This window comes from Microtus oregoni, unplaced genomic scaffold (assembly GCF_018167655.1).
Source record: "Microtus oregoni isolate MIOR12 unplaced genomic scaffold, Mior012 000007F_ref0000211, whole genome shotgun sequence".
Taxonomy (NCBI): domain Eukaryota; kingdom Metazoa; phylum Chordata; class Mammalia; order Rodentia; family Cricetidae; genus Microtus; species Microtus oregoni.
In genome coordinates, this window is record NW_024543066.1 from 42,043,569 (window position 1) to 42,060,218 (window position 16,650).

Consider the following 16,650-nt stretch of genomic DNA (forward strand, 5'->3'; position numbering starts at 1 on the left):
GCGGTCAGAAGTTGCAATGGGTGCTGGGAGGGGGAAAACTAGCAGGAAGGAGGGCAGTGGAGTGGGTGGAGAACTATTATTTTGGGTGACCAAGGAAGCTTCAGACGGGTGGCCTAGAAACTGGGACATAGAGCCTGGTGGTGATTATCACACACACCTTTAATCCCAGCACTTGGGTGACAGAGGCAGGTAGATCTCTGTGAGTTCGAGGTTAGCCTGGTCTACAAAGTGAGTTTCAGGACAGCCAGGGCTGTTACACAGAAAAATCCTGTGTGGAAAAACCGAAAGAGACAGAAGTTGTGACATAGGATGAGCAAAGAAAGGGGCAGAGCATCGGGGGAAGGCCTCCCATGAGTTAAAGGAACTGAAAACAGGTTAGCAGGATTCTACCTACAGGGTTGGTCGAGTGAGTGGGCGAGGAGGACGCACGAGGTCGTGCAGTGTCTGGAAGGTCATGGTCACCGGTACTAGGGGGATAACAGGAAGGAGACATCATTGTTAAAAAAAAAAAGGTAAAACATAAGGGGAAGTGCTTGATCTCAGACACTCAAAAGTCCATTCCGCTAGGTGGCAACAGTCGTCCCTGTGTCTGGGATGGCAAGGGTTGATGGCTGTGACCAAGCAAGTTGACGAATAGGGAGGGAGTCCCAACCGGGGTTCCCCGCGAGAACCGGGCCTGGTCTGCCTCCGGGACGCGCGGGGGCGCTGTGGCCGGGGCGCCGCGGAGGGGCTCAGGCGGGGAGGAGGCGGGAAGAGCACGGCACTTCCGCTGGCTGGCTGGCTAGCTGGCTGCTGGAGCGGGTGGCGAAGGGAGCGGAGGGAGCGTGCGGCCCGGGGACTCGCATTCCCCGGTCCCCCCTCCGCCCCACGCGGCTGGGCCATGGACGCCAGGTGGGGGGGCTCGGCCAGCCATGGCCCACGTGACTGAGACCCCGGGGCCACGTGACCGAGACCCCAGGGCTCGGGAGGCGGGGTGGGGTCTTCTAGCTGCAGACCCGCGTGGCGCTGTCAGGGAGCCAGTGTGAATGGGGGCGCGGCGTGTGGCCTGTGATCCTGGGGGGCTTCGGGAGTGTCGTCCGGAGGAGACGTGGGATTGTGGCGCTCCGGAGCGGGAGGGGGGGCGCCTGTGGCCTGAGCTGCCCGCGCGCTGGAGGGAACAGAGGCGACCTATGTGGCTGGGCAGGCGGGGCCGCCCCTGGGCAGGGAGGAGGTTCTGCCTGGCCTGCGTCGGACCCCCCGAGAGAGAGGGAGAGAGAGGCTCTTTGTCTGTCCCGCTGGACTGCAGCGGAGGGGGCGGGGACGCCACTGGGCACTTCCCTGGTACAGTCCCCTCCGGAGGGCAGAGGGGCTGAAGAGCTTCAACCCTAATCGCTGCTTTGGCTGTCCCAGCAGATGGTGGACATTGGTGGTGTTCGCCGTGCTCCCTTCTTTGGGAGCAGGTGGAGAGTCACCCGAAGCCCCTCCGCAGTCCTGGACACAGCTGTGGTTCTCCCGCTTTTTCTTGAATGCTGCTGGCTATGCCAGCTTTATGGTACCTGGCTACCTTCTGGTACAATACTTTAGACGGAAGAACTACCTAGAGACAGGTAATGTGGTCAAAAGGTAGGGAGACAAACCAGGTTCTATTGCAGGTGTTGACAGACATTCAAAGCGGACTGTGACTTGGGAAGGGAGGGAGGTCAGTAGGTCGGGGTGGGGAGCTTGCTGACTGCTCTGGAGTTGTGGGGCTTGACTTTGTGTCTTCTTCAGGCAGGGGTCTCTGCTTTCCGCTGGTGAAAGCCTGTGTGTTTGGCAGTGAGCCCAAGGCCTCTGATGAGGTTCCGCTAACTCTCCGGGCAGATGCTACGGCAGATAGTACCCCGTCTTGGCAGATCCTGAAGCTGGTCTTCTGTGCCTCGGGGCTCCAGGTAAGTAGACAGGCTCCCCTTCTCTTGCCAGATTGGGTCCAGATAGCCAGGAACTTAATAAAACCAAAGTTGCCCTGCCCACACCAAAGGTTTGTTGATTTAGGTATGGTTTATGTCCTTGCAGGACCAGGACACGGCCCCACCCTGAAAGCGTTGAAGTGCTTTCTTCCTCTTACCTTTTCCTCCTTCCGCACCTGTACTGAAATTTCACCGTACACATATGTAATGATGTCTAGTGTGTCTTTTCTGTATTTTTTTTTCTGTGCTCTTTTTCTGCTTTCTGTATATATAATCTCGCTGACAAAATCTGGGGGGAATCCCAGGCATGGTGGCAAAACTTGGAAGCTGAAACAGAAGGATTGAAAATTCAAGGCCTGCAGCACCTGGTGGTGATGGCACTCACCTTTAATCCCAGCACTCTAGAGGCAGAGGCTCGAGGACCTCTCTGACTTCAAGGCCAGCCTAGTCTACAGAGTAAATCCCAGGACAGCTGGAGCTACACAAAGAAACCCTGTCTCGAAAAACCGACAGAGAGGGGAGGAGGGGTGTCAAGGCCTGCCTGAGCAATTTAGTGTGAGATTCTGTCAAAACATAAAATAAATCAAGCTTTATGGTGGGTTTGTCCCAGCGTGTGGGAGGCAGAGCATGTGGATCTTTGAGTTGGAGATAGCCCTGGTTACATGTCAAGTTTCAGAATAACTAAGACTGTGTAGTGAGACCTGTCTGAAAGTAATAATGTGGGAGGGGCTCTGGGGGTATAACCCAAAAGTAGAGCCCTTTCCTGCCATGTACAAACCTTAGACGATCCCCGGGACCACACACACAAGAATTTATGCCTCTCCTTGTGTGGGATACTATCACGGGCCATAGTTTGGAGTGGATGCCAGTTCACCTTAGATTATATGTTGAACTGAAAGTGGCCAGCCCTCCCTGAGGCTTCCAAACATCCCAATTTATTTTGAATTGGTTCAAAATAAAACTTTATATGGTATATGGAGCCAGCTCTAATGAACTTGTGCCAAGAAGTTGGGCAGTGTCCAGTCCTGAAGCAGGTGTCACTGTGTTTACAACTCCGTTTGATTCCCTACAAGGTGAAGTAAAGCTTAGAAAAGAACCCTTTACTAGAGAGAAACCAAAAGGATGCTGTCTGTTATATCACATGCCATCATCCCAAGGAAGGGAGAAAATGAAGGACCCTTTTCCTTTTGCTTACTGGTGCCATTCTTCCCCTCCTCCCAGGTGTCCTATCTGACTTGGGGTGTACTGCAGGAAAGAGTGATGACTGGCAGCTATGGAGCCACAGACACATCACCAGGCGAGCACTTCACGGACTCACAGTTCCTGGTGCTAATGAACCGTGTGCTGGCATTGATTGTGGCAGGTCTCTACTGTGTCCTATGCAAGCAACCCCGTCATGGGGCACCCATGTACCGATACTCTTTTGCCAGTCTGTCAAATGTGCTCAGCAGCTGGTGCCAATATGAAGCACTTAAATTCGTCAGCTTCCCTACCCAGGTACTGGCCAAGGCCTCCAAGGTGATTCCCGTCATGATGATGGGAAAGCTGGTATCTAAACGAAGCTATGAACACTGGGAATACCTGACTGCTGGCCTCATCTCCATTGGGGTGAGCATGTTTCTGCTGTCTAGTGGACCAGAGCCCCGAAGTTCTCCAGCCACCACACTCTCAGGCTTGGTCCTACTGGCAGGCTACATCGCTTTTGACAGCTTCACCTCAAACTGGCAGGATGCCCTGTTTGCCTATAAGATGTCTTCAGTGCAGATGATGTTTGGGGTCAATTTATTCTCCTGTCTTTTCACAGTAGGCTCACTACTGGAGCAGGGGGCCCTACTGGAGGGAGCCCGCTTCATGGGGCGGCACAGTGAGTTTGCATTCCATGCCCTCCTCCTCTCCATCTGCTCTGCCTTCGGTCAGCTCTTCATCTTCTATACCATTGGACAGTTCGGAGCTGCTGTCTTCACCATCATCATGACTCTCCGCCAGGCTATTGCCATCCTTCTCTCCTGCCTTCTCTATGGTCACACTGTCACTGTGGTGGGTGGACTAGGAGTGGCTGTGGTCTTCACTGCCCTACTTCTCAGAGTCTATGCCCGGGGCCGTAAGCAGCGGGGAAAGAAGGCTGTTCCAACTGAGCCCCCAGTGCAGAAGGTATGAGGAATGGAATAAGGACCCTCACTCTGGTTTCTGTAGCTTCTCAGAGGCACTGGCTCAAGGGCAAAATATTCTCAGTATAAGCAGAGGATTGGAGCCCTAGAGGCAGCCTCTTTTTGCCTTGCCTTAAGAGCCTCACCTACTACTATTCATGCAAGTGGCAGTTGTGGGTCTGAGATTAGCTGGTGGACCTGTGAACCAGTATCAGGCCTTTGCTTGTTCCCTTAACACCCACCCCTCAAGAACAGCACAAAAAAAAAAAAACCCAGAAACGTTTACAGGCCCTACCTTGGGGAGGGGGTGTCAGTGAAAATGGTGCTGTGCCAAAGGCAACAGAGCCCTGCCCAGCCCCTTGGGACCTTTGTGTTCTTTGCTCAAGTTTTGGTACTTGTCACCTTTTGCTTATTTGATTAAACTGCAGCAGTGACTTGGCCATGTGTTTTGGTTGGCTGAAAGGGACTCAAGGGAAGAAGTGAATGTACCGACCACCACAGCATCCTGAGGGTTACAAGGAGAACAGGACTACATAAAACTGCATTTTCTTTATTTTTGCATACTTTTAATTCCGGAACAAATAAAACATAAAACAAAAAAAACCACAATACACAATACCCAACCCTGCTATTCTGTGGGAAGGGATTTTCCTGCCTTAAGGCACAAGACAGGGTAGGAGATCCTCTAGCATGAGCAGAGAGCCAGGTTAGGTCAGGGCCAGTCAAGGCTGCTAGGGGAGTACAGGGAAACTATACAGAGGACATGGTCTTCCCAGGGCATCTCTAATCTACTTCTTCCATGCGGGAGGCATCTTCATCACCCTCAAGTGGGGGGATCTCATCAGGAACAGCAGCACTGGGCTCCTCTGCTGTCACCTCATCTTCATCAATACCTAAAAAAAAAGATTTGAACAAGATAGTAGTATTAAGTCTGTCCAAGGGTCTAGCCAGTTCAGTAACTTGCCACCTACAGAGCTCACAAACCTAGCCTCCCTCACTCACCCAGGCCTAGTTTGATCATGCGGTAGATGCGGTTGGAGTGGGTCTGGGGATCCTCAAGTGAGAAGCCAGAGGAGAGCAGAGCAGTTTCAAACAGCAGCACCACCAGGTCCTTAACAGCTTTGTCATTCTTGTCAGCCTCAGCCTTCTGCCTCAGGGTCTCCACAATGGGGTGGTCAGGGTTGATCTCTAGGTGCTTTTTGGCCATCATGTAACCCATTGTAGAGTTGTCTCGAAGTGCCTGGGCCTTCATGATCCTCTCCATATTGGCTGTCCAGCCATAGGTGCTTGTCACAATGCAGCAGGGTGAAGACACAAGCCTATTGGAGATTGTCACCTGTGGACAAAGTCACAAGATGTAACCTTGGCTGCCCTGGAACTGCTGTATGTAAAGTTCTTTGCTTTAAGTATGGAAGATGAATAGACTACAGCTACTATGAAGGCTAAAGGTAGCTTGAGTTCAGAGATTCAAGAATAACCTGGGCAGCCAGGCAGTGGGGGCACATGCCTTAAATCCCAGCAGACAGGCAGAGCACCACTGAGTTAGAAGTCAGCCTGATCCACCAAGTGAGTACCAGGACAGGCTCCAAAGCTACAGAGAAACCCTACCTTGAAACAAACCCTGGGCAACATATCAGGGCCTTTTTCTAATGTTTTATGTGTGATAATCACTGTTAGGAAAAAAGTTCCTACTTTTTTTCATCAAGAGACTGACAATATTGCTAGGGAAGAAGAGCCTAGAGAGCTCGTTATCTGATCAACCCAGTAGCAGCTATACAGCAGCAGGAACATTTATTTCTAGGGGGCAAACTTAAAACAAACTCACCTTCTCAACCTTCTTATCCAAGATCTCCTTCATGAGCTTGCAGAGATTCTCAAACTTTGCCTTGCTCTCCTCCATCTTCTTCTTCTCTTCCTCATCCTCTGGCAGCTCCAGGCCCTCCTTAGTCACAGAGACCAGGCTCTTTCCATCAAACTCCTTGAGCTGCTGCACGCAGTACTCGTCAATAGGCTCAGTCATGTACACCACCTCAAAGCCCCGCTTCCGCACACGTTCCACAAATGCAGAATTGGCCACCTGCTCTTTGCTCTCACCTATAGGATTATTAAACATGACCCAGTGACCAAAAGGCCTCCATATTGCCACTTGTCCCTCCTCAATCTCCCACACAAGGCAGCTTTCTTTCCATCATACCCAAGCTCCTACATACCAGTGATATAGTAGATGGACTTCTGTGTCTCCTTCATGCGAGACACATATTCTGACAGGGAGGTCATCTCATCTCCAGACTGAGAGGTGTGATAGCGGAGCAGCTCAGAGAGGCGCCGGCGGTTAGTAGAATCTTCATGGATCCCAAGCTATAGGCAAAGAAAGAGTCCTATGAGCTGGAAAGAAATAATACCCTAAACAAAGTAATCAGGAGAGAAAATACTTTTTCATTTTACCTTTAAATTCTTGGAGAAGGCCTCATAGAATTTCTTGTAGTTCTCTTTGTCTTCAGCCAACTCAGAGAAGAGCTCCAGGCACTTCTTCACGATGTTCTTGCGGATGACTTTCAGGATTTTGCTCTGCTGCAGCATCTCTCGGGAGATGTTCAAGGGCAGGTCCTCAGAGTCAACCACGCCACGGATGAAGTCTACAATCAACCAGAGCAAGGCACAGCCCATCAAACCTGGCCTGGTTGTCAGATTCAAACCATCCAGTCAAGTGAAGGTTTGGGAAGCCAAAGACTAATAATTATCTGGGCTAAAGACAGTCTCAGTTTGTATGCTGCAGGATTTACTTAAGAGTTTGTGTGCACTACATAACCGAAGCTCAGGAGGTACTCACTGAGGTACTCAGGTATCAGCTCGTCACAGCTGTCCATGATGAACACACGGCGGACATAGAGTTTGATGTTGTTCTTCTTCTTCTTGTTTTCAAAAAGGTCAAAGGGAGCTCGCCGAGGAATGAAGAGCAATGCTCTGAACTCCAGCTGACCTTCCACAGAGAAGTGCTGAAAGAAACCCAGTAGTGCATCTCAGGACCTCAGGTCCCAGCATCTACCACAGAAACAACACTCCTAAAGCCCTAGCAAGAAACCAGCCTCAGTACCAAGGAAACCTACAATACTAGCAGCAAAGTGCCCTCCAATCAGAACTATGGCTGTCATGCCCAACACCCAGAGAGAGTCCCTCCAGAAGGTAGTAAAAACACTGTCAAACACAGGCCTGATGTCCTATGGCTCCAGTTACATACCTTGACTGCCAAGTGGTCCTCCCAATCATTGGTGAGACTCTTATAGAATTCACCATACTCCTCTTGAGTGATGTCATCAGGGTTTCTGGTCCAAATGGGCTTAGTCTTATTCAGCTCTTCCTGATCAATGTATTTCTCCTTAATCTTCTTTGTTTTCTTTTTCTTATCTTTGCCACCGTCATCCTCCTCATCCGATCCCACATCTTCAATCTTAGGCTTCTCCTCATCATCCTTATCTTCCTCCTCTTTCTCACCCTTCTCTTCCTCTGCCTCATCATCACTGATCTCCTTCTCTCGTTCCTTCTCCAGCTAAATCATCAAATTGAATAATGAATTGTAGAGACCACCAGGAAAGGCAAAAGCCACACCCCAGCAGCCTGCTCAGACTGCCAAGCCCATACTCACATATAGGGTGATGGGATAGCCTATGAACTGGGAGTGCTTCTTCACCACTTCCTTGACCCTCCTCTCCTCCAGGTATTCTGTCTGGTCTTCTTTGAGGTGAAGGATCACTTTGGTGCCCCGGCCAATGGGCTCACCATGGTCGGCACGCACTGTGAAGGACCCACCAGCAGAGGACTCCCAGGCATACTGCTCATCGTCATTGTGCTTTGTGATCACAACCACTTTCTCCGCCACCAGATAGGCTGAGTAGAACCCAACTCCAAACTGCCCAATCATGGAGATGTCTGCACCAGCCTGCCAAAGAATTTTAAAAGTTGAGAGGGAAGCAAACGATTCTGCACAAGCAAGCAAAAGTGCTTGCTGAGAAAGTATAACAATCGAGTTCAATCCCCAGGACCTACTGGTCAAAGTTATCCTCTGACCTCCACGTGTACTTGTTAGTGATACAAGGTTTGGGAAATTAACAAGCTAAAAGCAATGATGGACCAGTGCTGGCGATGAATGACCACACACCTGCAGAGCCTCCATGAAAGCCTTTGTGCCAGACTTAGCAATGGTTCCCAAGTTATTGATGAGGTCAGCCTTGGTCATGCCAATGCCTGTGTCCACCAAAGTCAGCGTGCGCTCCTGAGGGTTGGGGATGATGTCAATCTTCAGCTCTTTACCACTGTCCAACTTGGAAGGGTCTGTCAGGCTCTCATAGCGAATCTTGTCCAGGGCCTGCAAATACATAAATATACACAGCCACATTATTCCATTTATCCAAATGGTCCCTTCCCTTTCAAACTGGCACTCCCTACACTTCCAAAAATTTTAGAAATCCAGAACACTCACATCAGAAGCGTTGGAGATCAGCTCTCGAAGGAAAATTTCCTTGTTCGAATAGAAAGTATTGATGATTAAGGACATGAGCTGAGCAATTTCTGCCTGGAAGGCAAAGGTCTCCACCTCTTCCTCTCCATGGTGCACTTCCTCAGGCATCTAAGAACGAAAGATCACACATTTATCAAAGACCATGGTAGCTGCACATTTTAAAATCCAGTTCAAACTGCTTTAAACTGGGTAGTATCCATTCCCAAGGGAGAACCGCCATTTTTAAAAAGACCTTGAAGCTACAGTGAGAAGCAAATCCACAGTGGAAAATTCCCCAAAGAACGGTTCTTCAAACAAACGCAAAGTCATAATTTCTGAACGGTATGCTCGACCATCAGGCTCTCGATCCTGGCTACCGGCATACCTTGTTAAAATTCGAGAATAACTCGCCAACACACTAAGACCCCCAAGCAACCCCTGGGCGCATATAAACGGGAAATCTCTGAACTACAACTTTTTCATTTAGGCGTAAAAGAAACTAACAGAAACAGCAGCCGTGTTTCTATGTGCTGCTCCATCCTAGCAAGGCAAGAGAACCCGAGGCTGCAGTCATGAGGTAATCAAATCAGGACAAAGAGTAAAAGCTCCACCGTGACCGCTCACTGCGCAGACTTGCATGGGCCTTAACCCAAGCAAAATGGTGGCCCAAGCCATGCAGCGACCCTCGTCACCGCCGGACATGCGTCGGCGGGCGCCACAAGGGGAGGGGGCGCCACCGTAACCCTCCCACTGCCCCAGCATCCGGGCACTGGGGCGGGGCACTAGAGGCTTCCAGAACAATCTGAGCTCCAGGGAGGGGAGGAGTAGGGGAGGGACCTATGAATCCTCCCGAGCCTGCCCCCTTCCCGCTTCTCCTCCTCCACCGGGAGAGCAGGAAAGATCTAGAAAGGAAAGCAATGGGTTCAAGCACCCCTACCAATCCGTGGACCCCTCCCCAAAACTAAGCCCCTTGAGGAAGGCGTCCAGGAGAGGTGGCCAGTCCAACCTCGCCGGGCCATGCTGAGTCACGCAGAGGCGTCCGCCACCGCGCGGACCCTGCAGCCGCGCCCGGAAGTGGAGGGCAAACATGGCAGCGTCCCGGGTCGGCGGCTACCACGTGCGGCTACCTACCACCTAGCGGGGCCGCGCCCCCACCTCACGCGCTGGGGACCCACCCGGGGCACCGAGGAGCCTCGCCGCACAAGCCCGGCGGGGTCGACCACTAGCAATCCGAGGCACTCCGGGCACAATCAGCCCACAAGCCGCCGGGCCGGGCGAGCCCCCTTAGGGAAGATGCGAAGGAGGGAGGGCGAAGGAGAGAGGGAAGAGACTCGGAAAGGAGCCCCGCAAAGCCGCAGGGGCAGGGGGCCGCGGCCTTACCTTGACAGAAAAGCCAAGTAGTAGCACAGAGCAGGGTGGGCACGGAGCGCGTCCGACTCGCACGCCAAGCCTAGGCTGCGCGGGGGTGACTCAAGAGAGCTCTCCGACGCCCCCGACCGCCCTATATAAGGCGAAGCACAGCCCGGCCTCTCCCTTGGATCCCTCCGCCTTAAAGGAGTGGCTACGGGCGCGCACCTGCCGCCGCCCGCCCACCTGACGTCATGGTAGCAGATCGGGGAAGGGGGCGGGGAGCAGCGGGCGCGGGGCCTGGGCTCCGAGTCAAGGCCTTTTCAATGCCGTGTTCAGCACGGGGACACGGCCCCGCGAGGTGAGGCCCAGCGGGTACGCATATGCCATTAGTGATGTGTCTTCGGGCCAGTAGCCCTCCGACTCCCTCAGAAATCTCGAGGCAGGCGCCTCCACTCCTACGAGGCCAGTCCTCAGGGAACACTTGGGAAAAGCACGGTGATGGCCAGCTCGGCTGCCATTCCCAGACCCGATCTTCCTAGCGTGTTCACTACAGATCGCACATCGAGAGGACAGGACAATGAGAAATTCGGTGTCGAACTTTAGGGAGTCTGGGATTCCCCCCACCCTCCGGAACGGAGAGCAGCAGCAGGCGGCGAGCAGCTCGGCCAGGGGGGAGGGGCGCGGGCCTGGGCCGGCAGGGACTCTTTGGCGGCGCGCGGCGGAAGGAGCAGCGGCTGCGGCGGCGGTACTGCGATTCTTCCAGCAGTTTCTAGGCCTGTCTCGGCGGTCTCAACCCCTCCCCCCCGAGGCTCCACCTCCCCCGCTGCGGCGGGGGCAGCAAGCAGCTTGGCTTGTCGCTGCCTACTGCCTGCGTCTTATTGCCGAGATGTTTTTCCTCCCCCAGTCCTCGTACCGTGGGTTACGGTTAGACGACCCTCTCTCTACTCGTGGGCCCAGGAGGCCCACATTGCAGTGGGGGTGTGGAGCGTGGGGTGGGCTGTGGAGCACAGGGGGAGGGGAGACTGACCTGGATCGGGCACGGGATCTGCGGGGGTGAGTGACTGCGGCGGACACCTTTCTGTGAACAGACAGGGAACCGGACACTGCTGGGTAGAACACTCCCCACCCCTCAGCCTCCGAGGTCGCCCACGTACAAGGCGCGCGGAGCCATGCGCCCTCCCTTTGCGAGCACAGCAAGCTGTTTCTCAAGCTGGTTTCGTTTTTCTAGCCCTCTTCCCTACTGCAGCTCTTTAGACCTAGGGAGAAGGAGGTCCCCATCTTTTCAGATTAGTGGGAGCTCTAGGCAGCTGCAAGAAGACACACTGGTCACAGGTTGGTGCAGTTCCAGGTGCCAGAACCGAGTTGCGCTAGAACCTCCTCCACCCTGCCTTTCCACTGAGCCCGCCCTCCATCCAGCCTCCTGAAGCTGTCAGTCTAGCCTTGCCATTTTCCCAGGCCCCATCTGGAAGCTTGCTGGGTATGAACACTCCAGGAGAGAATGGACACTCGGTGCCCTGTAAATGTTCCTCTCCTTTCTTAGCCACTCTGGCCAGGGTCCCCACACCTTCGTTCCCAGTGCATGTGCAGCAGCTGGCTTACCTAATGGGATTTCATTGTCCCCTTCCTTTGCCCCTCTGTCCTCTTCATTCCCTCCCCCCCCCCTCCCGTTATCCTCCAATCCGGCCCTGTCTTTATCCTCTCCTCAACTGTAGCATGCTAGAAGCCCGTAGAAAAATGAAAGTAGAGACACTGGTAGGATTGCCAGAAAGATCCCAGGGTGCTGCGTTGGATCAAAATCTGAAACCATCCCCTCTCTCAGTAAAAAGGGCCTAGCTGTTTTCTGGACTGGACATTTAACTCCGGGATAGAGTGTTTACCTAACACATACCAAATCCTAGGTTCCCTAGTTCTTGGACAATATTGACAGCCTCTCCTTGGCCTCTGAACAGTCGAAAGCTAGCTAGTCTATACATTTCCTGGACAGGAAAATGAAGGATTCATGAATAGCAAGGTCACTAAACCCTCGGTCCTCTCAGTTCTGGTCATGGAATGGGAACAGGAGGGGCATGGTCTCTCTTTCCAGGACCCAAGTCTGAAGCAGACCAGAAGTCACCCCTATGCATGGTCTTCCCTTTGCCCGGCCCCCAGCAAGGTCAGGACCAAGGCTCCTCAGCAGCTTCCAGGGACATTCTCGGTTGGGCAAAGTCACTGGGCATGATGGGACACAGCTGTAATTCCAGCACAGGGGCGACGGAGGCAAAAGGATTACAAGTTATAGGCTGGCATAGGCTAAGAGAGATCCTGTTGCATTCATAGTTACTAAAAATGAGAAAAAAGTCATTTTGCTGGATCTGGTGGCACACGTCTGTCTCAGTATTAGGGTGGTTGAGACAGGAGGATGCCTGTAATTCCAAGGCCAGTCTGACTACACGTTACCAGACCAGTTAAGGGTTATGTAGCAAATTCTGTCTCTTTTTTTTTTTTTTTTTTTTTGGTTTTTCGAGACAGGGTTTCTCTGTGGCTTTGGAGCCTGTCCTGGAACTAGCTCTGTAGACCAGGCTGGTCTCGAACTCACAGAGATCCGCCTACCTCTGCCTCCCGAGTGCTGGGATTAAAGGCGTGCGCCACCATCGCCCGGAGCAAATTCTGTCTCAAAAACAGCGGGGGAGGAGGCTTGCCTAGGGAACTAATGACTCAGTGGCTAAAAACACTTGCCCTTGTCCTGCAAGCCTCAGCCTAGACCTGAACTTGATCCCAGATCCATAGCGAAAGGAGAGAACTTACCCCTAAAATTGTCCTCCAGCCTCTGTATGTGCACAGGGTGCCTGTGTTCCATACAAATGATTTTTTTATTTTTGGAACAAGGTTTTTCTATGGAGTCCTGGCATCCTGTAACTCACTCTCCAGACCAGGCTGGCCTTGAACTCAGAGATCTACCTGCTCCTGCCTCCAAGTGCTTGTATTAAAGGCATATGCTGCCACCACCTGGCTCTCACATATCTTATACATATCATAAATTCTCTTTTTCTTGGGGCACAGGATACCAAAAAATAGTATCTCTCAGTGTAGCTTTGTAGGAACTCAATTTGTAGACCAGACAGGCCTCGAACTCAGAGATCCAACTGCCTCCTGAGTGCTGGGATTGAAGGAATGCACCAGCTGATAAATTCTCTTTAGGAAAAAAAAAAAAAAAACAGCCTGGGGGCTAGAGATGTATCTCAGCAGTTTAGAGCACTGTTACTCTTCCACAGGACCCAAGGTCTGTTTCTAGTGTCCCTGACTCACAACCACCTGTAACTCCAGCTCCAGGGAATCCAAAGCCTCTAACTCCACAGGCACCTGAACTCAAGTGCACGCACACACCACATACATACAACTTAATAATACTTTTATAATTTATTATTCTTTAACTTAATAATAACAAATTATCTTTTATAATTTATTATTATTTTATGTGCATTGGTGTTTTGCCTGCAGATATGTCCATGCAAGAGACCCAGATCCCCTAGAATGGAGTTATAGATGAAAGACCCTACAGACCCCCTCCTCAAAACCCGTAGCTAGCATGCTCCCGGGGGAACGTCCTATTTGCTTTAAAAAAAAAACTCTCCGGATCAGCAGCCAGCCTACTCCCGTAAGAACATCCCATGTGCCTGAGAGAGCAGGAGATAGAGATAGGAAGACTGCAAGGCAAGATGTCAACAAAGCAGGTTAGCTATAAGATAGGAACAGGATGATTGTTGCCAGGCATCCATGCTGAGAGAGGAAACCATTCATGCCCCTCGCCGCATTCCGGTCGACCGATAACCACGCTTTTGCTTCTGTAAACTTGCTTCTTGCTGACACCCATGCTGAGAGAGGAAACCATTCATGCCCCCGCCTCATTCCGGTCGACCGATAACCACGCTTTTGCTTCTGTAAACTTGCTTTTTGCTCTTCCCTATAAAAAGCCTGCCCTCCAGTTGGCAGGTGCGCAAATCTTCCGAGAGATCTTGCTGCCCACAGGTACCTGTGTCTACTCAATAAACCTCTTGTGATTTGCATCCGTGCGGTCTCGGCCTGTTCCTTGGCGTTGGGGAGGTCTCCTCCCGAAAAGAGGTCCTCGTCGAGGGTCTTTCAATAGACAGTTGTGAACTGCCATGTGGGTGCTGGGAATTGAACCCAGGTCCTCTAGAAGAGCAGTCAGTGGTCTTAACCTCTAGGCCATCTCTCCAGCCCCAACAAGTTTTTTTTTTAATATTTATTTATTTATTTATTTATTATGTATACAATATTCTTTCTGCGTGTATGCCTGAAGGCCAGAAGAGGGCACCAGACCTCATTACAGATGGTTATGAGCCAACATGTGGTTGCTAGGAATTGAACTCAGGACCTTTGGAAGAGCAGGCAATGCTCTTAACCGCTGAGCCATCTCTCCAGCCCCCCCAACAAGTTATTTTTAAGATGGGATAGCTCAGTAGGTAAAGGGTGTGTGCAGTGTAAATGTGACCTGAGTTTGAGTCCCAAATCCACAGAGACACAGTTGTCATCTGGACTCCGGTGTGCCATGGCACACATCCCCCTACACACATCGATCACACAAAATAGTACAATTAGTTTTTAAATTTACTTTAAAAAATTGTGCTGGGCAGTAGTGGTGGATGCTTTTAATCCCAGTACTTGAGAGGCAGAGGCAGGCAGGTCTCTGTGAGTTCGAGACCAGCCTGGTCTACAAGAGCTAGTTCCAGGCCATGCTCAAAGCTACAGAGAAACCCTGTCTCGAAAAACAAAACAAAACAAAAAACCAGAAGACAAAAAACTTTTTAAAAAGAGGGAGGAGGACCGAAGAGATAGTTCAGTAGTAGGAAGCTTACATAGCAGGTTGGAGTCCTGTCTGTGTCCGGAAGTTCCCCCTCCTTCCACTGACACTCTTGGGTCCCCACTGAAAAGCCTTGCCTGAGAATGCAAAGAAATGTGCACAAGACGGGTGGGGAGCGTGGATCCCTTATCCTGCTTGGGCCAAGGATGACCCAGGGTGGCCTGAGGAAAGGGACCGGCTTAGAGCCTGTGGAGTCAGGTTAGTTAGTGTGGAAGTCTGCTCCCAGAAGAGAAAAAAGCCAGGAGACTCCCAGTGACCTAGAGAGGAGTCATAGCTCAGGAACCCCTTCCGGAAACCTGGCAAAGGACTGAAAGTGGCCCTGAGGCAGGGGCTGGATTATAAAAGGCTGCAAGTGCCACGCTAAATCCTAAACTGAAGTGTGAGGAAGGTCGCTAGGGACGGCCTTAAACCCCCTAGGCCTCCAGGACCCTCGGGCCCAGCGGCAACTTCAACCACCATTGTTCCCAAGATGGTGTTTCTGCTTGATCAGGCCTCAAAAGCTGTTGGAAGGTGGCCAGCTAAAACAGGAATGAACAGGCCACTACCTGCTGCAGCTGAGCCCACGCTTCTTTTTCATGACCTGTAGGCAGACTTATTTTTTACCATTGTTAGTTGGAAAAAAAGTCAGAAACATAAAATCAATCCCTTCCCACTCCTGTTTGTCGTCAGTCTCCCTGCCTGCCTTTTTCTCGCTTTGACAGGTTTCCCAGTTTCTAGGCTCCTCTGCTTCAGCTTCCAGAATGTGGGGACAAGCAAATGCCTCCATGCCCGAGTTAAAGAGGGCATTTTGATAAGTGAAAATGACATGAAATCTGAATTTTAGTCTCTTTAAAGTTTCGAGCATCTTTTAATTTTTTTTCTATTCATTTATTTTTAAGTTTTAGTTTATGTATATGGGCACTTTGCCAACCTTTCTCTATGTGCAGCTTGTGCACACAGTACCCCTTAGGGCCAGGAGAGAGCACTGTTTCCCTAGAACTGAAATTACAGACACTTGTGAGCCACACCTTGGCTCTGGGAATTAATCAAACCCTCATCTTCTGCAAGAGCAAGTGCTCTTCTTTTTTTTTTTTTTTTTTTAAGTTTTTCCGAGACAGGGTTTCTCTGTAGCTTTGGAGCCTGTCCTGGCACTAGCTCTTGTAGACCAGGCTGGCCTCGAACTCACAGAGATCCACCTGCCTCTGCCTCCCGAGTGCTGGGATTAAAGGCGTGCGCCACCACCGCCCGGCAAGAGCAAGTGCTCTTAACTGCCGAGCCATCTTTCCAGCTTTCCAAATGGAAATATTTTAAGGTTGGACTGTAGGTAGGCTGATAGAGAGTGTTTGCCTGGCATGCAGAAAGACCTAGGTTGGAGTCCCAGAGCTGACTGAACCAGTCATGATTCATTCTTAAAATCTCACTCTTGTAATCCAGCACTTGGGGGACAAGAGGCAAGGAAACACAAAGTTTATGTGCACCACATAGTAGCATAGTAGCTAGCCTAGCCTAGCCTAGCCTAGCCTGTCTTGTCGTGTGTGTGTGTGTGTGTGTGTGTGTGTGTGTGTGTGTGTGTAAAGGCGTCTCAGGCTGGACAGATGATTCAGCAGTTAAGAGAGCTTGCTGGCCTTCCAGAGGAACTCAGTTTGGATCTCAACACCCATGCTGAATAGTTCACGGATTCCTGCCCCTCACACATCAGGGGATCTGGCGCCTAAGAAGTCAAATCAAATCCTTTCCCTGCATTTCTTTGTTGGCCTGAGAACTAAACCAGGCTCTCTCTTAGATGCTAAACCAGAGGTCTACAACTAGGCTTAAACCCCGAGCCCTTTGGAAAGTGGTGTGTGTGTGCGCGTGCGCACCTGTGTGTGTGCAACTGTGTGCGCACCTGTGTGTGCA

At 51.3% G+C, this 16,650-nt stretch overlaps 2 protein-coding genes across 2 annotated transcripts; one reads left to right on the forward strand and one right to left on the reverse strand.

The window, feature by feature from the left end:
• The first annotated feature begins 739 nt into the window (after positions 1-739).
• Slc35b2 (solute carrier family 35 member B2) lies at positions 740-4,506 on the forward strand. The gene is made up of 4 exons (XM_041655468.1): positions 740-891; positions 1,393-1,586; positions 1,750-1,907; positions 3,147-4,506. Exons 1-4 carry the CDS (start codon positions 881-883, stop codon positions 4,080-4,082), a joined length of 1,299 nt encoding a protein of 432 aa, XP_041511402.1. The 5' UTR covers positions 740-880; the 3' UTR covers positions 4,083-4,506.
• Positions 4,507-4,606: 100 nt separating this feature from the next.
• On the reverse strand, positions 4,607-10,104 carry Hsp90ab1 (heat shock protein 90 alpha family class B member 1). Its single transcript, XM_041655467.1, has 11 exons — positions 9,948-10,104; positions 8,550-8,696; positions 8,229-8,435; positions 7,716-8,009; positions 7,311-7,619; positions 6,903-7,068; positions 6,518-6,708; positions 6,283-6,430; positions 5,898-6,166; positions 5,075-5,408; positions 4,607-4,965 (listed from the first exon to the last, which is right to left on the reverse strand). Exons 2-11 carry the CDS (start codon positions 8,694-8,696, stop codon positions 4,856-4,858), a joined length of 2,175 nt encoding a protein of 724 aa, XP_041511401.1. The 5' UTR covers positions 9,948-10,104; the 3' UTR covers positions 4,607-4,855.
• Between the last annotated feature and the right edge of the window lie 6,546 nt (positions 10,105-16,650).

Coding starts and splice junctions, on each gene's coding strand:
- Slc35b2 (XM_041655468.1), top strand. Junction 1,587..1,749: donor GAAGAACTACCTAGAGACAG/GTAATGTGGTCA, acceptor TGTCTTCTTCAG/GCAGGGGTCTCTGCTTTCCG. Junction 1,908..3,146: donor TCTGTGCCTCGGGGCTCCAG/GTAAGTAGACAG, acceptor CCCTCCTCCCAG/GTGTCCTATCTGACTTGGGG.
- Hsp90ab1 (XM_041655467.1), bottom strand. CDS start 8,696: ATGCCTGAGGAAGTGCACCATGGAGAGGAAGAGGTGGAGACCTTTGCC. Junction 6,709..6,902: donor GCTGATACCTGAGTACCTCA/GTGAGTACCTCC, acceptor GGTTGATTGTAG/ACTTCATCCGTGGCGTGGTT. Junction 6,167..6,282: donor GTCCATCTACTATATCACTG/GTATGTAGGAGC, acceptor ATAATCCTATAG/GTGAGAGCAAAGAGCAGGTG.